At 37.0% G+C, this 25,496-nt stretch overlaps 4 protein-coding genes across 4 annotated transcripts; 1 reads left to right on the forward strand and 3 right to left on the reverse strand.

Annotated features, from left to right (window-relative positions):
* Positions 1 to 798: 798 nt before the first annotated feature.
* Positions 799 to 13,030, reverse strand: LOC140762439 (thiosulfate/3-mercaptopyruvate sulfurtransferase 2-like). Its single transcript, XM_073100241.1, has 12 exons — positions 12,687 to 13,030; positions 12,248 to 12,439; positions 10,881 to 10,940; positions 8,369 to 8,431; positions 6,244 to 6,368; positions 5,125 to 5,287; positions 4,789 to 4,848; positions 4,306 to 4,364; positions 3,075 to 3,156; positions 2,063 to 2,126; positions 1,296 to 1,363; positions 799 to 1,195 (listed from the first exon to the last, which is right to left on the reverse strand). The coding sequence occupies exons 1-12, from the start codon at positions 12,858 to 12,860 to the stop codon at positions 1,100 to 1,102; spliced, it is 1,206 nt and encodes a 401-aa protein (XP_072956342.1). The 5' UTR covers positions 12,861 to 13,030; the 3' UTR covers positions 799 to 1,099.
* Positions 13,031 to 13,729: 699 nt separating this feature from the next.
* LOC140763049 (putative pentatricopeptide repeat-containing protein At3g01580) lies at positions 13,730 to 16,383 on the reverse strand. The gene has a single exon (XM_073101079.1). The coding sequence runs from the start codon at positions 16,064 to 16,066 to the stop codon at positions 13,898 to 13,900; it is 2,169 nt and encodes a 722-aa protein (XP_072957180.1). The 5' UTR covers positions 16,067 to 16,383; the 3' UTR covers positions 13,730 to 13,897.
* A 441-nt stretch (positions 16,384 to 16,824) lies between these two features.
* Positions 16,825 to 18,280, forward strand: LOC140763031 (non-specific lipid-transfer protein C, cotyledon-specific isoform-like). The gene is made up of 2 exons (XM_073101061.1): positions 16,825 to 18,037; positions 18,123 to 18,280. The coding sequence occupies exons 1-2, from the start codon at positions 17,691 to 17,693 to the stop codon at positions 18,130 to 18,132; spliced, it is 357 nt and encodes a 118-aa protein (XP_072957162.1). The 5' UTR covers positions 16,825 to 17,690; the 3' UTR covers positions 18,133 to 18,280.
* A 134-nt stretch (positions 18,281 to 18,414) lies between these two features.
* On the reverse strand, positions 18,415 to 21,580 carry LOC140763029 (uncharacterized). Its single transcript, XM_073101060.1, has 6 exons — positions 21,404 to 21,580; positions 20,764 to 20,916; positions 20,215 to 20,308; positions 19,920 to 20,002; positions 19,644 to 19,797; positions 18,415 to 18,890 (listed from the first exon to the last, which is right to left on the reverse strand). Exons 1-6 carry the CDS (start codon positions 21,563 to 21,565, stop codon positions 18,655 to 18,657), a joined length of 882 nt encoding a protein of 293 aa, XP_072957161.1. The 5' UTR covers positions 21,566 to 21,580; the 3' UTR covers positions 18,415 to 18,654.
* Positions 21,581 to 25,496: the final 3,916 nt, after the last annotated feature.

Genomic DNA, 25,496 nt, shown 5'->3' on the forward strand with positions numbered 1-25,496 from the left:
TAAGGAAGCAACATTGAATTTAAAGAAAAAATCTCTCCAATCTTTAGGATCTATTGTCCATACTTTGCGCCGTCAAATTTTTTTTTTCCTTTTGTTTTCTGAGGAAGTTGTTGTAAAGCACATGCATTCGGTAAGCCAGAATTAATAGCCTAACATGGGTGAAGGGATTGATTTGCTGTCAAGTAATTTATATATATATATATAGTCTAATACTATTGACCATCGAGTCTGTTAACTGGAATAAGTTGTATGTCCTTTTGCTGCAGGTCTTTAATTCTCATGTGCTGGATAAGTAAACGGCAGCCAGTTGCATGCATGAGCTTCTACTTTCCTGATCACTAGAACATGGCCAGGAACAGTGGTCAAAATAATAGAGCACAAGGATGTTAGAAAAATAGTGATGGAGCCCACAGTGATCAGTAATCCAGAGGTGAAGCAGCTAAGGCAAAAATTACAATACAAGGTACTGCATGTGTGTGACAGCAAATCTATCAATTGACTCACATTCATCACGGGACTACCGTCCACTAAAATAATGAAACTTGAACAATTTTAATCACGTACAGTTTAGTTAAGTAGATACTACGATAGAACAAGCAATGCACAAACATTATTAAAAGGATATTGAGATGAGATAAGAGGGGAAGTGGGATCCTTTCGGCTCAACAGATCAAAACCATAAGATTTAATATGCCATATAGAGAATACAACTAATGCAGCTGCATTACGAGGGGTACAAAGTGGAGATATTGTGAATCATATGGGGTTACGAGAAGTAACTAATGTGGTAAAGATATGTTGCAATAGAACAGTATCTCATTTATTTGGTTCTTGCTTCATATCATACAGCTTTCATAAACAGCAATTTCATCTGTATCATTTCCAACCATTATTGGCAAAGGGTACTCCAGAACACAAAAGAATTGCCTTCTAAACTGGTAAATATTTTTTCATAAAGATGTGACATGAATCACTTTGTTCACTCTTGTACAAAAACGAGCTTGAGAAGCATCACTTTATGCGCAAGTGGATCCCTCCCTCGTTTTTGTTTCTTTAGACCTCAATATGAACAAATGCAAGAGCACTCACATCAAATAATCTAAGCAGTCTTGACGGGAGTGTCAGAGAGGGAACCCCATTCGGTCCATGATCCATCATAGATTGCAACATCAGACATCCCTAGCCGATGGAGACCCTGTGAGGAGATTAAAGATGTATTTACTCTTCTTGTTAAATTATGTTAATTTTGTTTAGAGAAGAAAATCTTCTCATAGTTCAATGTCTATCGTTCTTACCAAAGCAAGTATGCAAGCAGTAACACCAGTACCACAAGAGGCAACAACAGGACGGTCCAGAGATATACCTGCAACAAGGTCAATAGCCAGAGAAGTATATTCAATAGTAGAAGTAAGGGACCCACTTTGTCCTACAAAATTTCATTGATACAAATATAACGGATAATTGGTGATGAAAACAAATTATGATTTTATGACTGAGTAGCTACCTGATAATTGATTATCTTCCCTTGTGCCTAATTTGCAGTTAAAGACAATATGACTTCTCAATGTAAAGCATCAAATGAGAGAAATAAATGTGATGTAGCTTTGTTAATTTGATTGGTGTGACTATGAAACCCTAATGGTCAAACACTAACTAATTTTGCTTAGTAAGCTAAAAAATAAGTTGCAAAATGCAAATCCCACATGTCAATTGTTAAATGAGGAAAGACAACCATTCTATCTTGAAGGAGAGATCCCTCACATCTCACCCTCTACTCTCCACAATGGAAGTATGTCTTTACTATGATAGATCACATTAGTTCAATGTGCTGGTATTTAGTTCAACAGCTTACTACATTCCCATAGACATAAAGCCAAGGACTGGTTTTGATAAGTATGCATTATTTTTTGCTCCCCCCTAGATGGATATATTTTCTCAATCCATGATAACCATCTCATGAGATGGAAGATACAGAATTTTGAGAGCCATAAAAGGGAAAGAAGATGGCCTAGCTGCTATGAACATATTAGAATGGTAATATTGGGGGAAAAACAGCACTGACCTTCTCGCTCAAACTGTTTACGAAGGGCACTTGCGGGCAATAGCATCTGTGAATTGTCCAGCACCTGCAAAGAATAACCAGATGTTAAACAAGAAGCCCGAAATATGCACAACAATATATCGAGTCTATATCAATATACTATACAAAGGCCTCTACTGCCAGACTGCCAGGAAAAGGACTCATTTGTTAAAAATAGACAAAATGACTGGTGCCAACTTTTTGAGTCAACAATAAAAGCAGTCAAGTTCAGGATCACAGTACATAAGTGGAACATTCAGTTTGCCCCTAGGGAACCGGGTACTAAAGTACTAATGCTCACAGCACCTTCCAAAATACACTGGTGTTAACTAAATAGTAAGTATTATCTCCATCATGTATATACACTAGATAGACATTCATTAACATCACCATAAGGTACTACAGTCAAGCCTAGGCTCTGCAAACATTACTATACTGATACTTGCATAAGTGCCTTCCTGCTTGGCTTATAATGCCCTAATGATTCATGAAAGAGAAACAATTGCAATCTTTACTAAAAGAAAAAGAAAAACCATCTCATAAATACAATGAAATGCAACCCTTTCAGGTAGCTTGGTACTTATCTAGTTTAAACTTCTAGCAATCCGCAGATTGATTCACCAATTACACTATAAACCTTCCTCATGCACTGATTGCATGTAACAATTTCAATAAGTTGACCAAAGCTATCAATCTAATATGATTAGATGGAATTACTATATGTCCCTATGTGATCTGCATGTCATTTGCCACAAACATCATAGATGGAACTTCACTTTTGGCCTTGGTCAATCAACCGTATACTAATAAAGTTCATTTTTTGACCATGCTCATTCAAGCGATAATATATACTGATAAAGTTCACTTTTTGGCCCTTGTTCATTCAAGTGATAAAAGATATACTATCATATGAAATTACATCAACTAAAAAATATTATGCTTTTGAAATGAGGCATAAAAAATGATAAATTGGTAATTTAACAGCAAACTTTACCTGAGCAAAAGGAATGCACTTACTACCAGGAACATGACCGCTTCTTATTCCTTTCCTTGGCTCTGGAACTGCACCATCAAACCTGAAATACGTTGAGATCATCTCAACCTAATAAGCTCACAGATGTATGCATTCAAGTACAATATTCTACCATTTTAAACCACAAATTGTTTCATACAAGAGTAGGCTAATGCAGTGTCATAAAAGGCAGCCCTGACGGCCGCCTTGGTAAGGCAGCACGCAGGCCACCCTGCCAACAGGATTGGTGCCCAGGCTGCCTGGGAAGACTTGGCGGGCCCGTCAAGTCACGTAGAGGGCCAAGTGGCCCGCTAAACTTTGCGGCTCAGCCCACTATATCAATGGGTTTGAACTTATTAGGTCAGATCTTCACTATCTGCTAATTGTCTAACTCATTAACCATTTAAACACTAACCCAATCGTTTCTCCTCACTCTCAATCTAAGCCCTAAAAACCTTCCCTCTTTCGATCATCTCCAAGCATGAGCGGCGGTAGCAAGCGAGTACAAACAACCAGCAGCGAGCAAGGCACCTTCTTCTCTTTCTTCCCATTTCACTCTCAACGGCCACCTCTCAGTTTAGCCGCCAAGAGTGAAAGGCTGCCGAGGTTTCTTTTTTTTCCCTTTCACCTTTTCTTTCTCCTTTCACTGTCGGCTTTCTTCTCTTCCTAATTTCTTCACTGCTACAGTAATTAACACTTAATTATTGTAGGTCTGTAGCAGCGAAAGGGTTTGATTAATTAACCAAATAAGCAGGGAAGCATGCTTTGCTTCCCTATTCTCTGTCCTGGTTCCTTAGGAGGTTTGTACTATTAAAGGATTGACAGATAAATGCTGTCACATTTGTTCAAATTAATGTCTTTCATCTCCTCCAAGGATCAGGAGAAATTTGTTATTTTCTTTTTCTTTCTGATATTAAGAATTAAAACCAGAGCATGACAGTTGGTTAATCTATGATTAGGCTTACAAAGTTCAGAAAACAAATTTAAAAATGAAAACCTATACAATTAGAGAAAGGTGAATAATATTTTGACTTGACTTTCAAGTGAGGGCCTCGAGATACCACAAGATAATATTACTAAACTGAACAAGTTATGTGAGGAAACTTGTACAATGTAAAATCTCTGGTGCAAAAGATCAACAAAAGTACATCAACTATCTACATGCTGATTTCAATCCTTCAGATCTTGATCGAGCAAGAGATAAACAACTCACCTAGATTTTGATCTAGCATCTATATGCTGATGTGTCTGGAGATCAATGTTTTCTTTAACCTGAAAAGAAAAGATTAATTAAACCACAGGTTTAGGCTGATGACGTTTCACTAACGCAAAATGACTACTACAGTGCACGAATGTATAAAAGTAGAATAAGAAAAATAGAAGTACTCCTATATGTGAAAAATATTGATTTCACTTATCACAATTTTAGGTACTATGATATACTACATATTCATAATGCATTTCAACAGGAATAAATTTCTAACTCAATATTCATAATGCATACACAACTTTTTCTGGATGACTGGATGGAATTTTGTAAGAACAGGCAACAAAATCAAAGCTTCCGTCACAATATTAATTTGATTAATACGTTAAGCTATCAAAATTATAAGTTTTTTTTATAATATATTGAAAAGTAGTAGGAAGAACTCATGCACTTCACAAAATCAAGTATATTGCAAACATTGGTCCTAACCTTTTCAAGTGTCCATAAAAGATGAGGTTGCAACTTTGCTTCAAATGTGGAAGGGGCAACCTGCAAAGTGAACTTGATAAGAAGACAATCATAACAACGATACATCAAAATTTTCACATTACTAAAACAGAAATATACTTTAACCATTTCTACTCATCCAAAGCCTACAATGGCAAATTACTTGAACGCAATGTTTGGTGATAGTTCAGAGGTTCAATCTTCACAATATATTAATTATAAATAAGCCAGCTATGACAATTAGTATCAGCCCAATGGCTGACAAGATAAATGTCAATTATTCATGTACTTAGTTGGAAAAAGTTCTAAACAACATACTGGTTGTCCTTGATAAACTTTCTCAATGGCTTCTCTAGCAGCACTGGCCTTCAAAATTGCATCACTAGAGGCACTAGATTCAACATCATATCCAGAAGCACGCCATTGGGGTAAGCCTCCATCCAACACCCAAACCTTCTCATGTCCAAAGACTCGAAACATCCTATTTTTTTTATAAATAAATGAACTTAATCACCACAGAGTAGGAAAGAGAAAAAAGATAAAGTAACTCGTATTGTGATCTGACTAAACAATGCATAAAAGCTATTTATACAGAAACACAGGAATACAATTCCAATCATAAAGTTCCAAGAGAAGTACTGTCAATCCATGTTCTGCTCAAGTTACCCCACAACATAATAGAGGGTCTCCTGAAGATGCTACATTTCTAATAAGCAAGATATCAACAAAAGGTAGACTAGTGTTTGACAATCCAAAAGAATGCACAAGAATGACAAGTGCATGCCAAAGACTCAAGGTTGGCAATAGAAATAAGAAGATGCCATGACATTGTAAATAGTAGAATCTACCCTTATAGTGTCTGGTCTTTGAGGGTGTTCTAGACCCAAGTAGAGTGGTGCTCTTAGGATTATGATTTTACGCAATTTTGTATCAATAATGTAGTACATTATGGCTTGAGATTCTCTATGACTGTTAACAACTACAACAGAGTGTACTCAGAAATCTCTATTATAGCCAATACAATATAGTTATTTTGAACAGACTAAGAGACAACATTACAGTATGATTGCAAGATGATGTCTAGATTCGGGTAGACTATATTTCATCATGCCACATTTACCTTATTATGCACAAATAAGGATCAAATTTCAACAGAATTTATGAATGAAGCATCTTTCCCAAACTTGTGGATATTTTATGAAGATCTACCAGCTATACTAGAATAACATTTATGGAAGTCCAAATTTTGCTTACTAATTGTCTTAATACCATGTAATATGAATTTCAGATAAGAAACATCATTTTGAGAATCATATTGATGTCCAAACATTGGATGTCTTATGTATCGAACTATTTATCACTTTGAGCTTGTCAGGTTCTGAGTGGAACACTTCATCACGTAGATATTAGCATAATAATTTAAAGGAAAATGCTTACCACCACACGCGAGCTGCACTGAATATTCCCTTTCCATCATAAACAATTACACCATCTTTATTGTAAATACCAAGAGCAGAAGCAGCAGCAGAAAAAGCTTCTTCTGATGGCAACATGTGAGGCAACTGAATCACATGCATCGGTTAATAACTTAACGGTCATTTTTAAAAAGTTAAATTAAGAAAAATAAATAATTAGCAAAGTTGAATCTGAATAAGAAATATTACAGAAAACCATATTCTTGGAATACTTGAGCATGGTTCATCTTTGATGTGATGATGATGTATTCTTGTGAAACTGACAAATATTAGAGTCACTGCTGCTACACATTTATCGAACCATGTATTCTTTAACTTTTTAACTCTTTCTCTTAATTTATATTTTATTGTCGACAACTTTTCACAATAAGAGTGACATCTTGCGTTTGAAGTCTGCTAGGAGGATTGAGCTAGGAGTCTAGGCCCTCTTTAATGGGCGAGAAGAACATTAAGTTTTAAAAGGTAATGGGTTCAAGTCATGAAACTAGCCTTTCTATACATGAGGGTAAAGGTTCAAACATCTTCCCTGCCCATGCCCCTCACCTCACGATGGGAGCCCCACATATTTGGATGAACTAAACTCTAGTCAAAATTATGAACCCTAATGCCTGCTACAATTACATGTCCAGTACAGATGAAGACAAAAATGAACCAAAAATGTACATATGTAAAGAAATTAAAACTTATTTCTAATTATTATTATAAATATAATTGGGAAGCACTCTAACTTCTAAACTATTTGCAGTTTATATTCTCTATTTTTAATATTTGCAAATTGAGCCCTACATTTATCATATATGTGCAAAACATACCCTAAATGAGGTTAAACTAAACCGTTCGGGCAGATAGCATTAAAAAAGAAAATTCTATCATCTACATAAAAAATTCCTAGAATAACTACAGTGCCCTTATTTCTTCTATCTTTCTTCAAAGTATATTTCCTTATAAATGTGTTGTCAAATAGTACGGACATGTAAAAATTCAAATTATTAGATATTTACAGTTTTACACCACCCATTGTATTCCCTTTTAAATGTGTCATTTTTTTTTGTATAAACTAAAGAACAAGATTAAGCAGCATAAAACCCTATCAAATCAACCTCATTGTGAATAGGAAATTGAGATGGAGACAGAGATGAGAGGAAGCTTGGGCTTAGGAGATAGAAATTGACTTCTGAGATGAGGATTTGGTATTATTTGAGTCGGGTATAGCTTGAATTTTTTGAGTCGGGTATAGCCTAGGTAGTTGGGAATAGTTTGGGTGAGAATAATTTTGTAAATTTTCTTAGTATAATTAACTTAACCTAGGAGTTTATTTAAGTTTAGTTAATAGATCTAACATCAAGGTATTTTCTGCACATATTGATAAATTGTAGAGCTTAATTTGCAAATAATCAAAATTGAAGGGTGTAGAACACAAACAGGTTAAAAGGCAATTCAAATTTCTTGAAATAATAAAAACAAGACAACTATAGCAAGCTGGAGCACAAGAGAAGAATCAAGCGAGGTCAAAAGCATGATTTCATAAGGTGGTATGATTGCTACATCAACATATAAGAACATATAATTACACACAAATTATCTAGATAAAAGTTTGTCACAAAAGCATTTCTGGGTACTAAAAGAATCATTAATCAAATTGTTGTTGACATGTTACATTAATGCATATTATCTTTCAGTATATGACTTCGGCCAACACAAATCTGGAAGCTCTAGGCAAGTTATGCTTAGTACGATGTTGACCAACGAAGCTAAGAACAGGTACGCATGATATTAGTTCACATAAAGATTAGTCAATTATAAATTTCACCAACTAAATGGAAGGAATGCATAGGCTAAGCTTTAAATGAAACAATTATCTTTCTTTATTTTTGGGAGGCAATATTTAAGAAAAAATTGGTGCACCTCAATGCTACGTAAATCAACAACATGCAAACTTTCAAGATGCCAATGTACAACATAGAAAATGCATTTACAGCATCACCGTGAACTGTGCTTGCATTGTACTAAATCCAAATAATAATTTTGTTAATCACAAAATCAAGAATTAAGAGGGAAAAGTATGTAATTGAAAAAGCTCAACTTACATCAGAGGTTCTGTCTGATATTCCATCAACATCAAAAAACAAAGCACCAGGTATGTGGGCCACCTTAAGAAGCAAAAACAAAGTGTCAAAAGGCTAAATATACCAAAAAAGAAAGATGTTGAGCGGGAATGTTAATAGAAATTAAATAGCTAGAAAGACTCAGCTAAGAGTGCCCTGCCTAGCTCTCTAAAAATCATAGGTTCATAGCTGCTATCTCAAGTCAAAACCAAATGGGGGTTCTTAAGAGGCTATAAATCACATCAAGTAATGCCTTTATTTTGCCAAATCTTTTCTTACTTCCTAACATTTATGAAACTTAGATACGGCTGCCAGGCTGCACTAGTGAAGTAACCAAGATCCACATTACCACCATTCCTATAGGTCCCTACATGCATTACAGCCAAAAAAGATGATTGGGGAAAAAGACATTCCATAATCTGCAGTAACCTTTAAATTTTCAAACATATCATTGCAATTTTCACAAATTTCAGTAGTTTAGAGTCTTCCGGCAACATATTATATTCAACTTTTATTTTAAAGATAATATCAGTTTGAGTTCCTTTTCTTCTAGCCAGTCCATTGTTAATAGGATTCCATCTTAACATCCCTCAAAGGTACCAAAATAGGTGTGCTAATTAGGCGCCAATGGAACAGTACAACTATAATACTTTTATTAAATAATTTGGTAATATTAGTTCAAAGTCAGAAGATTATCTTGAACAACCCCAAAAAAAAACTAATGAAAGGACTTGATGTCTTGATCCCTATGAAGAAAACAGATATATGAGAGACTAGATAGCCATCTCAAATAGAGCAAGTTTTGAATAATGTAGTTAGTAATTTGGTATATTAAGATGTTAAAAGGCATCATGTCCAACTACATCATTGCAAGAAAAAACAGAGATCTTTTTGTGTAGAAATTCATGAAAATACAAGTATATAGAAAAGCACGTTTTCATATGAATATTCATGATAAACAACAAGGATCGCCTTGCTGTTGCCACATATCAGCCAATGGCCAACATGGCACAGATGGCACGGCTAAGAAGAAATAGGAAAAGGAAAAGAGAGAGGAGGAAAAAGAGAGAGAAGAGAGGAGAAAAGAAAGAAAGAGGGCAGACAACTTACCTGTCGCCGTCGTCATTACCCCTCGCTCTCGATTTGTCGTTGCTCACCTTTGCCCCATCGTGCCCTAGCATCGGGGGCAAGATGGATGAAGAAGATGACCCAAACAGGTCGAATAAAAACGATCCACTTTTATTAAACCCACTTCCATCATAATTTTCTCCCTAAGCGAGCTAGGGCACACGAAGGGTGACAACGAGGGCAATGGCGACAATGATAGTGAGTGGGTTACTACTACAAGGTGAGAGGAAGGGTGTTGTGTGGCACCACTCGTGCCATGTGTCAATATGCTGCCAACACCGCAAGTGCCAGCCGGCACAGGGCACCCCCTGTGCCGGCCGGCATGGCCATTCTTGATAAACAACTCAATAGAAGCAAATCAGCAAACTTATGAAAAATCAGAACCCAATCCGCAACTATTTGGTGCAATTTCACAGCTCCATATGGAGCAGGAAATATCTTCAACTTCAAGTTAAACCAATCATCCATAGCTAGTTTAATATCTGGGTGATAGTATGATATGCGATAAATGAGCTCCTACAACCTTTTGAATTGAAAGGATAGTACTTAGCACTTCCTTGTTTAAAGCAATCTTTGTCTACCAATTCATAGTATATACCAGAATTTACCAGGAATTGAACCATCTTCTAATAACCTTGTTAAGGAAAAATAAACCATGCCCCTTACCCCATAAATGATCTCTATCCTCATTGTTTTAGGTTTAGATCCAAAATTTTGACTTATATGGGTCTTTCACAATTAAGGTGATTGGGTTTTAATTTTGCTCCGCATAACTCATTATGAAGGAAGGAGCTCTATAATTAGAATGAAGACCTTATCTAACAGGCTAAGAGGTATTTTTCATTTGTGTATGTAGCCTTAATTATTGTATGCCATAAATAACCCTTTAAAGGAATAAAGGTGCATGCTCCAAATCACTTTATCTTCCATAAGTTAATATCATAATATATAGTGCAAAAGTAAATGTTCTTAAACCATGGTATATTAAAGATGCATCTTTGCTGTTAGTTTCTAACATTAGCATATTCCTTTTTTTTTATTCTAACAGACGGAATTCCATACAATTATGAGGTACTATTATGATATGATTTCCACAACAAATGAATTTTGTGTACATCCAATTAATAACCCTTTCTTCCATAAACTCAGTCTCTCCTAAAATATACTTGATTTTTAAAGTATATATGCTGAAGTTGCTTGAAATGCAAAATCAAAAGCTACATGGGATCTAGAAAGTAAGCCTTCTCTACACCATTACAATTAAGGGCTTAAATCTCATCAAAAATTAGCTCTAAGAGAAGCAATGTGTATGGCACGGAGCAGCACAACAATATGAAAAAACATAAATAGCATACTGAAATTGGACCTGATATTCTTGAAGTGGATTTCGTTGCTCATTTGGCATATACCAAGAAGAATCAAGTACCTTTAGAAAGTAAAAGGCTAAATAGTAAGAAATACAAAGGAAAATAATAATTATTTCAATAAAATTAATAAAACTGCACAACATCACTGATTTTCTAACACTAGTAACAAGCATAAGTAATTTAACTACAATTTTGACAACATTCACACTTACAACCTGATAACTTGAGGATTCTGTGACAAAAATAAGAAGTTTTCTCAAATGGTCCCGATTAACATGACAATTTGATCTCACTTTGCATAAAGAATATCAAGAAACATGAATGCAACAATAAGATAATGCACATAAAGGTATAAGTGACTGCCCAAATACAAATAGTTTGATTGTTCAAGTACTTGCTCCTGATGCTTTACGTATACGGCATGTGCTTATTAGTAGTAGCAGTTTTTAAACAGAGTGGGCAAGAGTTTCATATATTGATTTTCTAAACAATGGCTCTACCTAATAACATGAGCCATAGTACAGCTAAGGGTTTTAGGAAATTTATTTCGCTATTTGGTGCTGCCCTTGAACATGAATGAACATTATTAGCCAAATGAATCCATTATTATATCAACTTGCAGTCACTCAAGTAATAAGAAGCACCTAGGTCTTCATAAGGCCTTTTCTATAATTGTTGGAAGACATAATAATGCTCACCATGCCCAGATAGAATATTTTATTACACCAGCTGATGCTGGGCCTTTTTTCAGGATGGTCTCCGACCATTTTGTGTTCATTTTTTGTTGGACTCCTACACACTCAAGAATAATCTAGAAAAGTGAACTAACCATAACTGACACCAATTGGACCAAACTCTTCATCTAAACTGGCTGAATGATAACAACCCATATCAGATCGAGCTTTCATTTTTCAACTTCTTAATGCGTAAACTCTCTACCTACTACAAAGATAAAGTAAGCTCATATGTATATATAATCACCTAGAGGGTGTCACTCAGTGTGAAAGGCAAGGTTTGCCCCATTTCCACTTAACTTCAGTCATTGAAACAAGCTCCATAATAATGGAGGAGAGTTGTCTACATCTACCCCCTTGCCTAATACCACAGTGACAAGGCTCATGCAATAGGACACCCTCTTGCTTTTCCTTTTCTGTGTCCAATCACATATAGATCCACAGAGTTCAGAGCACCAATACGTCCAATATCATAAGATATTTCTTTAACTAAAAGATATTGAACGAGGAAATCCTTCACCAGGAAAATTACTTAAATGAAATTAAGTATAAGATGCATGGTAAGTGAAGGATTACTTCAATTCAGCACAGTGGTAAGTTATAAAGACGTGTGGACAGAGACAGATGTGCACCTTTACATCTGGCTCTTTCAAATTAGCATGAAGCCAATCAGCAGAAACAACAGGATCATTATCCGCTAGTGAGTGAATGGAAGAAGTAGTAATTCTCGTATTAGATGAAGCGGTTATATTGCATCGAGTAAATCCAATAGGAGAGTAAAAACACGGAACATTTGCATTTGCACGAACATAGGCTTCCCTACTCTGCAAATAGAAAGAACACAGATAATAAGAACTGTCAGCTAAAAAACCTAGCAAAGAGAAAAACCAAATATTCAACAAGAATCTACAACGTCATTTAATTGCAAGATCTAAAACAACCAAGGACAAGGAACTTAGACTCTAGAAACATACACAACTGACCGCAAATCTAACCAAAAATCCAACAAACGTAAGTAAATTTCTGCTCAATTGAGAAGAAACAGAAACAAGATCAGACATGAGGAGAGACCAGTGGGATCAGAAAAGCCAAAATAAGGATGAGGTTTCTTGCAGTATGAACCAAAAGAAGGGGAGTTTCCTTTGCGAAGTATCCATAGATTCTCTTCGAATCCTGGGTATAATAAGCCGACGAACGAATCGATCGAAGCCCCGTGAACGCTCTCGTCAAGAGTGAAGTAGCCATTAGAAGAGATCGGATGCTACACGAAGAGTATTCGAAGTAATTGCTAGGGTTTTATTAGGATTCAACAACTAGCAGAGGCTTCGACCATTTCTTTCTATTTCTCTCGGACCGTTCTCCATGACATCCCCTGCGGTGGGTGAACCCTATCTCTTTATACAGAGATGTTATCTAATCTCGCTTGCCAGTTGCCACTGTGAGTTAATTAAACAGAACTTTGAATACGGCCCCCTATATTTAAGCAATATCGCTTAAGACCCTGCATGGAGGGTTTTGAAGTGAAACCTTTATTATAGTTATAGAGAGCCTATATGCAAAACAGCCCTTTCTATTTCGCAGCATTCAAATAATTGGAAATCTAGGGGTCAAGTTCGAAACTTTCCGCCAGGTTTAGTATGAATCCGTGGGCTGCTAATGGGTTAAGAGTACGTAAAGTGGGACTACACCATGTCTTGGGCTTTCGGCAAACTTTGAGCTGAGACAAATACAATCAAATACTGTGAGTGACTGTGAGTGAGTCAAGCCATGGGTTGGGTGGGTGGCTCTTTGTTTTGGCTCTTTGTTTTGGTTACCTTTACAAGGTCAAATACTATGAGTCAAGCAATCTCTTTTTTCTTTTCATATAATTCTTAGAGTTTGAGCTTGAGGCATGCTGTTTAGGGGTCATTCAACATCATTTAGTATCAAATTCTTTTTTAAGTATTTTTGGGCTTCGACTTAGAAGACTATGCTCATTTTTTAAACTCGCATAAGAGAATTTATATCGCGATAAGTTATTTGTGATGTTCGGTTATAATTCGGTAGTGAGATAATTATTATACTTGAGGTGACATGAAAAATGAAAATATATTTACGTAGGATAGAACACTTGTTTAGGATTAACATCCACTTAAATTAGAACAATGACAGACATATTTTACTTTAAAGAAAAATGAAAAATCAACGATGACATGTTCTATCAAAATTTGCCATAAAGATTTGTTATCTACAACCTCAATACAAAATGTTTTAGCACTAGAGAACTATTAGAACTCAAACTTTTAGTTAGTGATTTTGTTGCTTTCATGAGGCCTTATATCCCAAGCTTCAGACAAATCTCCATTATGCAAACCAATATATGTACCGCAAGCATGACCTTCCTCTTTCATCTTCAATGTCAATTCCATCAACAGCTCACAAATTCTCTCCCATTCATGATGCATTCTCTCCGCTGCCAGGAAAGTGTGTACTTCATTATCAACCTCGATTGCGCTGTAACCCGGTGCTTTCCTTAAACCTCTCTCCTTCATCACTGTCCTAACCTCATTCACATTTTCCCATTTCTCATCAAATGCATAAATATTAGATAGAAGATTATAATACCCAGCATGGTCAGGCTCTATCTTGAGCAAATTGCTTGCCACTAACTCACTCATCTCAGTGTTGTGGTGTTTCCTGCAACCAGCAAGCAAAGCACACCATATATGTGGACTAACTGGACTAGCCATACCCTTGATAATCCTCATAGCCTCCTGCAGTTCTCCAGCTCGGCCTAGGAGATCAACCATGATACCACAATGCTCTGAATTAGGTGTAATCCCATAAACAAGTCTCATGCTTTCAAAAATCCTCCTCGCTTCATGGACCAAACCAGCATGGCTGCAGGCAGACAAGATAGATACAAATATTACATTATTGGGCATGATTGATGATTGAGTCATGCGCTCAAAAGTGGCGATAGCTTTGTCCCCAAGGCCATGAATTCCATATCCTGCAACCATTGAACTCCATAGCACGACATCCTTCTCAATAATGCTTTCAAACACTGTGACAGCGTGGTACAAGCTGCCACACTTAGAATACAAGTCCACAAGTGCAGCTGCCACAAATACCTTGTTGGTGAAACCACCGTTAACCAAATAACCATGGAGACAAAGAGCTTCGCTAAGGATACCCAATTGTGAACTTGCTGCAAGAACCTTCACCATTGTCACTGCATCAGGACCCAATCCATCCAACAGCATGCTTCGGAACACTCTCAGTGCCTCATTGGCAAGACCATTTTGAGCAAGACCACCAATGACTGCAGCCCATGCAACTGCATCCTTCTTTGGCATTTGGTAAAAGATATCCATTGCCTCATTGCAACAGGAACACTTCATGTACATATCAATCAGAGCAGTCGAAACTGCCATCTCCAATTCAAAACCTTTTCCAATGGCAATCTCATGCACCCTTCTACCTTCCTCCAGATCAAGAGCTAGTGCACATGCCTGAAGGACACTAACTATTGTAATCATATTGGGCTTCATTCCCATCTCAACCATCCTCCTATAGACATTCAAAGCTTCAATAGGATTCCCATTTTGTGCATGACATGCAATCATGCAGCTCCATGTGATGATATCTCTCTCTGGCATCATATCAAACAACCTCTTTGCTCTTCCAACCTCACCTAATTTCACATACAAGTTTAGAACAGCATTCACCAGGGATAAATCATAGTCTAAGCCCATCTTAATAACGATCCCATGACAGGACCTCCCAGAAGAAAGATCCCCCAACTGTACAAGAGCTGACACTACACTAACAATCGTCACTGGATCCAAATTCATGCTCTTTCCGACCACCATACGGGAAAAGAATGACAAAGCCTCTTCAGCATTGCCATTCTGCTGGTACCCAGAAACTACCGATGTCTGGAGAACGACATCTGGTTCATGAAAACCATCAAACACCTCCACAGCACTACCCATATCACCGCATCTGGAGTACATCTCGACAAGAGCAGCACCGACAAACATATCGGAATCGCCGAGTTGGGTCTTCACAACGATGCTGTGGATTGCCTTGCCAAGGCCAAGAGCGGTGAGATTGGCGCAAGACTTGAGAGCGATGGGCAAAGTGAACGCATCGGGCATGAAATAAGAAGACGGGAAGTTGGTCATGCGGCGGAAGAGATGGAGACACTCCAGCCATCGGTGGGCGCGAGAGGAAGCGCGGAGAATGGCGTTCCAGAGGAAGGTGTTTGGGTGAGGAATTTCGTCGAATAGCTTGTGAGCAACGTAGTACGAAGAGACGCGTGCGTAAGAGTTAGTGAGGCGGGTGGTGAAGAAGCAGTCAGGGGCGTTGAGAAGACCAGTGCGGAGGAGGAGGGAGTGGAGCTGAGATGTGGATAAGGTATCCGTGCAGGATTCTAGGAGTCTGGATAGTGATGTACGGCTTCTCATATAGCTGGAAGCTTGGAATAGTATATAGATGTCTCTCAGTTGCTCACGCAAGCCTTACTCTTCTGTGTGCTGGAATAGAACTTATGATGAACCTTATTCTCATCTTATGCCTTCATCTCCCATCTTATGCTACCATAGAAAAGGCTTTAGAATACATTATGATTAGATATTCAGACAGATACCTAATTATACAGAATATCTACTAAAATTGTGCGAATAAAGTCAATCCAAACAAAAAAGAAGTATTTCTGCTCATGCCCCAAGTTAGCCGACCAGTTGGCAGTCTAATTTGCTTCCGTTGAGAAAGTGAAAAGAAGATAGAGAGACTTTGTGGTTAGTGAATATAGAGTTGCTCACCAAACTAGATTTATTTTTAAATTTATTTATTTTACTGTATTCCTAATTAAAATATTTAATTGTTAAGTGTTTTACTTATCTAAAAATAAAAGGCTAATAATATCAACATTTCTTTTAAGTAAACCATTGATCTCTTAGGCGTTTTTATTAAGATACTTTAGTTTATATTTTATATATCCCTTTCCAAATTCCTAAGTTTTTACTTAGAAAAAAACAGTAATATTATTAACATTTTTATTTTTAGATAGATAAAATATTTAACGATTAAGTAAAAAAAACTTTAAAAAAAATAAGTTTAGGCAAGGGAGGGAAGGGGATTAGTGCACTAGGCATTAAAGGTGGCGAACAAGAGGAGGTTGTCAGCAAGGGCAGCAACTAATAGAGGTGGTGAGGAGGAAGACAAAACTAGTGAAGAACTTAAAAGGTTGGAAAAAGAAGACCAAGGGTCGAAGATGACAAGAGCAGGCGAGACAGAGGGAGAAACAAGAGGAGGCCATCGAATAGATGGAGAAGGAGGTTAGGAGGAAGGTGGAATGCGTAGAGAACAACTGGGAAACGAGAAGGTCTCTCCCTTCCCCTACCCTAAGGCTAGAAGAGAGGAGGGGAAGAGGTCTAGGTGAGGAGAGAAGACCTGCGGCCAAACCCTAGCAGAGCTAAAGCCTGAGTGAGTGCCTAACTCGCAAGGAAAAGAAAAAGATACACTTTCTATATCAGTAAACAAAAGTATTAAAACCCTGAAATCCACCTCTCTCCTTTTCTAGCAATGCGAGCTTGATCAAACGATCATAAAACCTAATTATAAGGCCTAACTGGTCTCTTGCCATCCTCACCAAAATCATATGCCTACTGTAAATATGTAAGTGTAAACTTTCTGCTGTAGTATTTAAATTTGGGACCAAGATAAGGGTAATATTTTTCACACCACAAAGCATGGTTATGGGTGCTCACTGTTATGGCTGCCACATAGAAGGTTACCAATCGGATCCTTCAGTTTGGATCATTCCATTCTTCTCGGAGCTGGAGAAGATCCATACCAAATTCTACCACTGTTGTTGATCCATTGATCCTTCCAATGTAGTAGAGAAGAATTCATTCTGCAAAAAGCATACGAGGCATTGGGACCCCAATCACAACTTGCATTGGGAAACACAAATTTCCCGAACCTCAAAGCACCAATCCACCTCTATATAAAGCCAATCTATCCAACCATCTCCTACACAGCAAAATAATCTCTAAGACCACAATAACCAAAAAGACTGCAGCCACTATGAACACCGCTACCTCCACCTCCTTCTTCTTGTTCCTCTTCTCCTCTATGCTCTTCCTTCAGAGTTCCCACGCCGCAGTGAGCTGCAGCGTTGTGGCAATGAAGGCCATACCTTGTGTTGCCTTCGTGACAGGCAAGCAACCAAAACCAGCACCTGGATGCTGCAGTGGGCTGCAGCAGCTGGCGCATGGGGCAGTGACGGTCGTCGACCGTAGGGCGATATGCCAATGCTTGGAGAGTGGGGTGAAGGCCTTCCCAGGTGTGCAAGATAGGCTCCTGAGCCAAATCCCTTCCTTCTGTGGAATAAAGATTGGATTCCCTGTTTCCCTTAACACCAACTGCAACAAGTGAGTAGCATAGATTAAGAGACATATAAGTGCAATGCATGGTACTTGCCTGACTGTGTTTGTGTTTTTCCTTTGCTGCTTGCAGGATCAACTAAAGGAAGGAGGAACAATGTGATGGAAGTAGCAGTGCTGCTATAGGAGAATAAGGGATGAAACACTTTCAGTTGGAGTGTTCAGCTGTTGTAGTTATACACTGATGTGATCCCTGGTGGTCTTCAGACTTGAATAGAATAAATCCATCCATTTTGCTAAAATTTTCAGGTCATATCGGTATTAATTCCCATTAAGTAGCAACAAATAAGCCTTTTGGAATAAATGTGATATGCCATAAAAACAATCAAATAAGAATAAGAATGGGCTTCTTCTGAAGAAATAAATTCAAAGGAAATTGTATAACAGACTGCATAATTCTTTTATGTTTAGTACAAAAATTAACTACCTCAATATTTTGTGTGCAAGTGGTAATTGGAGTACATTATTTCAACAAAAAATACAGTAGCAATTATGGGTGGAAAGAATCTATTTAAATAAATAAATGAGGGAAGAAAGCATGAATTAACAGAGCCTAAAAGCCTCAAAATAAACTTGTGTTACTGATCATGGCATGGAAGCATCAATCACCATGGAATTTGCTGCCCATCCCAGGCAAAGAACTTTCCGTTGTCACCCTTCTTAATGTTGTCAATGATGTTTAGGAGCTTTTGTACTGAAAACTCTCTGGTGAAGAGCTTTCCCTCTGGTACATTTCTCTGGAATGGTCGAGAAAGGTCGGTAGCCACAGTTCCTGGATGCAGTAGGACACAAGAAATTGGATCCTTTTTCCGAGCAAACTCCACAGAAATGGTCTTTGTCACTGCACATATAAGGGAAAGCTTTTAGAGTGGATTAGCAAGATGATGAAAAATGAGTTTAATTCAGCAGAGAAATTCAAATGCCCATACTAGCTTATATATACCACATCAAATTGATACATTCAATCAATATGATCAAATTGGTTTGATGCTTAACAAATTATCATATTGGATTGATGCCTAACATGTGTATTTTGCTTAGAAATGAAAGAACTATGACCTATATTCCTGGTTTTTCCAAACAAAGATTTGTTCATAGAATTATTGTTATGAGTACTGTATTTGACGCAAGGATATATACTATTGCAGCAACTCATTTAGGAAATGCATGGTTGCCATTTTGGTAAACTGAGTTTAGACGGTGGTCTTCAGATCCACAGACCAGCAGAAAGAGTAACTAACTATCTAAGTGATAATCTTAAGCATTAAGCATTCTCTAACTAATCCTACTTCTCACTTCATGAATCCTTATTCTCCAGGACGACTTCTACAATCGCACAGAAGCAGTACGGTTCTACAGTCTTGGTGCACTCTTAGCCTGATACCAGAACTCCTAGAACAATGAATAGCACAGAGGAAAGCATGACATGAAAAGCAACACAATAATTCACGAACTAAACTAATGCAATTATGTTTAAGAAGGAGCAGATCAACATCAACACTAGTTGCAAGCAGCCAAATTTACCTGAATTAAAATTGTGATATATCCACATTAAGTACATGAAATAAGGTTGAAAGCTAGTTAAATTATATACATTGATTTAGTGCTGCTTTGGAAGCTCTATATGAATGCCATCCCCCCAAACTATTATCTCCAATAGAACCCACTCTAGCGCTTAAATTTGCAACCACAGCAACTTCTCTTTCAGTTCCAGAGGCCCCTCCCATCTTTAAAAATGGCCACATATGCTGTTAAAAATTTCTTTCACAGTCAGTCCAATGATCCAAGGATGTAAATGAAAATAGGTGTGAGCAGCTGAGCACACTCCAGCTGATGAAGCAAATTAGAAGTGGCATCCACAATTAATTACCTTGATTACTAAGATGGGTCCAATGGCATTAACTTCATATGTTAGCAGCAAGGATGACTTCTGAACTTTGTTTAATGTTGTTTCTGCACTAAAAGTAGAAATCATACAGTATTTCTGAACAAAAACATAGGGGACTTAATTCCATGAAGAAATAACATCATATGCACATAGTCACATTAAAGCAGTTTGATAGAACATGCTGATGAAAATACACAGCTAATGAGCTAGAACTTCCAAGGAAAGTCTGGTACAATATTAGTCAGCCTCAGTTTAAAGTTTTCTTAGAAATGCAAACCTGGTTGTAATAAATCAGGTATTGAAAGAATCCCGGAAGTATTGATCAGCAGGTTAAGAGATCCATAGGTCTCCCTTATGGAGGTTGCTGCCGCCTGTTGTGACACATCATTGATGTGGTATAAAGGAAAAATTACGAGAACAAGTAGAAAAAACTGAAAGATGATTCATGAACTGTGAAAAAGCCAGAGAAAAACTGAACTTCTTATTATTGCAAGTATTATGTATATATATCTAAAATCAAGAATCAGATGTAAAGCCTGAAACATATCTTTCAGAAGAAGAATTTCATTGATGCAGAAGGGTGTCACATTCTGATAAGATATATGTTTCTAAATTCTCTTTTAGCCAATTGATTTGCGCGAGAGAGGAAGTGGAAAAATGTAACGTTTTACTAATGAAATCTACTTTTACACTTCTTTCTGAGTTACTATAACTTTTCATCTATTTGCAAAGAATAAGTAGTTTCTAGCTCTTAGTTACAAGTGATTAGATTTCGAAATTTCATAAGGCAACATATGAAACATGCCTCTAGAGGAGGCTGGTGTACCTCTATGGTGCCTTCCTCTGTCACATCCAATGGCAATATGTTAAGGCGTTTGACATAGTTATTCTTCAATTCAAGAAGGTCCTTCGCCTTATCTGGATTTCGGCAAGTGGCAATAACATGCCCTTCTTCACTCCTCTTCAGCAGTTGCCTCACCTGTCATGATTCATGCACAAAATATTTGGTTAATATGCCCAAACATTGCCTAATCTCTTCATTGACATAAAAAAGAGTTCACTTTACACATATTTAATTCATTCAATTCAAGGAACATATTCAAAAGAAAATAAAGTAAGGTTTCCTACAAATCACAACCTAACATTAACCTCATTCCAACTGACCTCAATTTGACGTTTAAACTTTTAAAGAATATTCTCACAATATTTATAAATGAATCAAAGGTAATGTCTTGCAAATATGTCAAAATGTAGGTAACGACATACGAAGAACTACTTCAACTACTACGCTTAATTCGATTAGCTAAGCCAATTCTATCGGAAGTAACATATCCTTGACAAGAAAATAACTCCGAATCCAGAGCTATGAAGGCAATTTTAGAGCAAAATTGAGGTTAAAGACTATAAAATGAAAGAAAAGAAAAACTCATGAATTGAAGTGGAAATGAGATGATAATTGAACGCACGAATTCGAGGCCGATTCCTCGAGAGGCGCCCTGCACCATGGAAACCCCTCCTTCCCATTTCTTTGCAGCAGCGGAAGCGGAGAAGAAGGCCTTCGTCAGAGACGATCTCATCGCCGTCGTGGGCAATGTCGAGACCACAAGTCTCAGCACAGTTACTTGCATCGCTCGTAAGGGGAGATTTCCCGTTCGTACCCATAAATGGTACCATTTCTTTTCTGGATTTTTACATAACGCCCCCTATAAACTTTTCAAATATAAAAAATAAAAAATATTATACGGAAAATTTGGCGTTAAATGAAATAAACCCTAAACTTTTATTTATTTATTTATTTTTTGCTTTAACCCCTATAATTTAGATTAATATGAAATCATTAATTGTTAGCAAGAATATTACTTTTTCATTAGATATATATGTTAAGTTTAATAGTCATTTGTCATGAATGTATTACAAGTAGAACCAGCCGTAGTGGTATTTTCTGAATAAAACTGGTAATTATGTTAAAAACATCTTTTCAATTTGAGTTGTTTTGCATATCAGCAGCTATACTATTGGCTAATTAAAAAAGTTATTCTAAAATCAGGTTGGAAATTTTAGCTTGGCCCATTAAGTTGACAAAAGGATAGTCTAACCCAAAAGGTATAATTGGGCCCTTGGGCCTGACCAAGATTAAGGTTTTGTGAGGTCATCATTGTAGCTCAAAAATTAAGCCTTATCAGCCAATAATGTAAGTCATTGGCTTGATCCTCCATGGACTTTAATTTTCAAAGAAGAAATAAGTAAAAATATAATGGTTTCCCACTTAATACTGATGTCCTCGTTGGGATTCGAACATAGGAACTTTCTTATGATAGGAGCAAAGGGTGTCAAAATAAACGAGAAAGCTCGGGCTCGGCTCAGAATTAACTCGGCTTAGCTTGGATTGAGTTGAACCTAATTAAATTTTGAGCTAAGCGTGAGCCTAAGCTAGCTTGCTTATGCTCGACTCGATCGATTCGGTTCAATTTTTTTTATATATTAGTATTATATATAAATATATCTATAACCATTAGATCTTTGATCTAAAGATATGCTCAGATTAAACATAGCCCAGTTTTAGGATTGGGCTCAATTTGGTCCGACTCAATTTGAGTTCAGCTTGAACAATTATTCAATTTTAGGTTTAAGCTCAGCTTAGTCCGAGTCAGCCCGACCTTTTACACTCCTAACAGGAGCCTCTAGGCCCCCATGTGGATATTTGAGATTGATTACCTAGTAGGTTTTTTTAATCAAAATATTATATGTGTATGATTTTAATTCATTGTACATATATATTGGAAAATGTCAGTCTTTTTGTTTAGCCGATAATTAGCCTATCCGCTCATAATCTATATAAAAAAATGTTTTTAAGCTTTGTTGAGATGTAAATATATGTCATCCTGCTTTAAAATTATAACAAGTTATCAAATTTTACATATTCTCTCCAAGAAATTAGTTGATCAGAGTAAAAGGAGCTACGACATAGGAAATTAAGAAAAATTGTTGAGAGATAGATTCAACTTTATCTCTCAACAAATAATCCACTTAGTTTATCAGGTATGGTCATGTAATATTCAATTGCAATTCATGAACTTATATATACTCCATCCAAGTTAAAAATAAAAATAAAAATTTAAAACAAAGATGCACCTTTTGGTACAAAAGACTAATTCCCAATACAACATAATTATATACTGCTAACTGACAGTTATCTAGGTTGGAAGGTTTGTTGGGATGTCTCACTCCTTTGTAAAGTTGCATGTCCCTCCTCTTCTTCCTCTCGGTTTGCCATTAAAACAAAAGAAGAAGAAAACAAGAACATCAAAGTAAAGGAATTAGAACAAGCAAATAGAACAAAAAGGAATTGACAAGATAGAAGCTAAACTCGAGTAGGTTTTATTACGATTTGGAGTAGCCAACAAAACGTTATACGTATACATAACTAATTAGCTAGTACACGTACAATTCTGCTAGCTCTTGCAACGTACCATCATCTGCATCAACCTTAGGGTCTGCATTATCCAGCATCCACAGTAGATGATCAAACAGCACGACCTCGCACCTCACCGAGATCTTGTCGCCGGACTTCAGCTCCGACCGGTCGATGAGTGCAGTCATCACGGGATGGTTCAAGTGCTTCGAGTTTATCATGTATCGCCGCCGCGAGCTACCGACGAACACCACCGCCTCTTCTCCGCCGCCATCGCCACTCTTCGCAGCTGCATCGCAGGTGTCATCTGCTATAGTGGACTTCGAACTCATGCTGCAGTAGGACGAAGAGTTCCGTAACTTCTTTAATATCATTTTAATCCTCTTCATTTTAGATAGCTTTCAAGAGTTGAGAGGGGAGAGAGAGAGAGAGAGAGAGAGAGAGAGAGAGGTAGATAGAGGTAGAGAGGGGGGGGGCTTGAAGGTTACAAAAGACATAAGCATGTAACTTAATATACACTCTCCTGGGAGCTCATCTTATGAACTTTGGCAAAAGGGTAGGTGTGAGGTCGTTATATGGAAATAACGAGAGAGTGGTGATATCGATCACTACAACCTAACAAATCTAACCCATATGGGTCCTAAGCCCATCATTAATGTCAGGCCCACGTGGACCAACAACATCTACGAACGATCTCATTAGATTAACATTAAGCTCCGATTTGAGCTTCGGAGGAGTCAAAGCCACATGTCGGGGCTCCAGCATCCATGCACACCTCCACAAAAAGCCGACTCAAATACGCGTATGAAGAGGTTGTCGAATTGGCTTCACTCAGGTTCCAGTTATTGGCAAGCGGACAGTGTGTCGCAGGTAATTTTAAACTTGGGGCTCTTGCAATTTTAATCCTTAAATTTACACTAATAGTTTTTTTTTTTTTAATGTTTTAATCCACACTCTTTTCAGAAGTCAAATGTATATTCTAATAATGGTCGTGGCTGTCTCTTTATTGAGATCTGGGTCAACTAAGTGGGCCTTGCTAAGGAGTGAATTGGGCCGGGCCAAAGTTTAAGCCCAAGACAAGCAGTTAAATGGCACGCCGGCACGAAGGTATAATGGTCCATGACCACGTTATTGGGAACGTTAATTAACTTATAAAGGCATAATGTTGGGGGGGCAAAAAATGGACCCCACTATAATGGTTGCCTTATTGGGGTTGGGGGTTGATGGGTCAAACTCAACTCCCACCTTTGGGGTGTGCGTAGCTACAGCAACGCACATGGCCTCGATAAAGTGCTACTTATTAATCACAGTAGTGAGCTTAAACCTATAAATGGACCATCGTTCTAAACTGGGGGGCTTGAATTGCTCGTTAAAATCTTTTGGGCCCAATATATTTTACCATGCCTATATTTATGCTTAAAATTATTTTATTTTTTATATTTTAAATTTTTTAAATAAATTTATGTATGTACAACTAATTGAGACCGTCGATTTTTCAGTCAGAATTAATATCCGCGTAGTGTTTATTAGACAAAATTGATAAATTTTTTATCTGAATTTTTTTAAACCTCATATTTGTCTTGTTCTTAGATGTGATATAGCTATTAAACTTTATAAAAAATCATGCTTAATAAAAGCATAATCTATAAAGTAAAAGAAGAAAAAAAGGGAAAGAAATACACATATAAGAGACAAGGATATATTTGTCCATAAAAAATTAAAATAGAGGGAATTCAGCTCGAAATTTAATTTTTGAAAGTTTTTGATGAAAAAACTAACGAGTCTCAATTTAATTGTAAGTACATGGACTGGTTCGAGACTTTTTAAGTACGGAAAGTAAAATAATTTTAGACGTGTAAATCGTATTTAACCCTAAAAATTCACCATCACCAGCTAAGTTGGAAGTGATGATTCGTTAATATGGATATTATGACTTACAGATGGAATAGTGTTTCTTGCAGTCTTCTCGGGTAAAGTTGGAAGACATTAAATCCTATCATTCAAGCTGAGCTGAAACTATCAGTGTAGTCTATTAGCTATATGCTTTTCGTGGTCTTTCTTCAACATTTGTGTTGGTATCCAGTTTAAGATAGATCGCCAATTAAAATGAGTATTTGAAGTAGTTTTGATGATGAATTGATTTGCAT

The sequence above is a fragment of the Typha angustifolia genome, chromosome 7, assembly GCF_048772165.1.
Source record: "Typha angustifolia cultivar Huaian chromosome 7, ASM4877216v1, whole genome shotgun sequence".
NCBI classification, from domain to species: Eukaryota; Viridiplantae; Streptophyta; class Magnoliopsida; order Poales; family Typhaceae; genus Typha; species Typha angustifolia.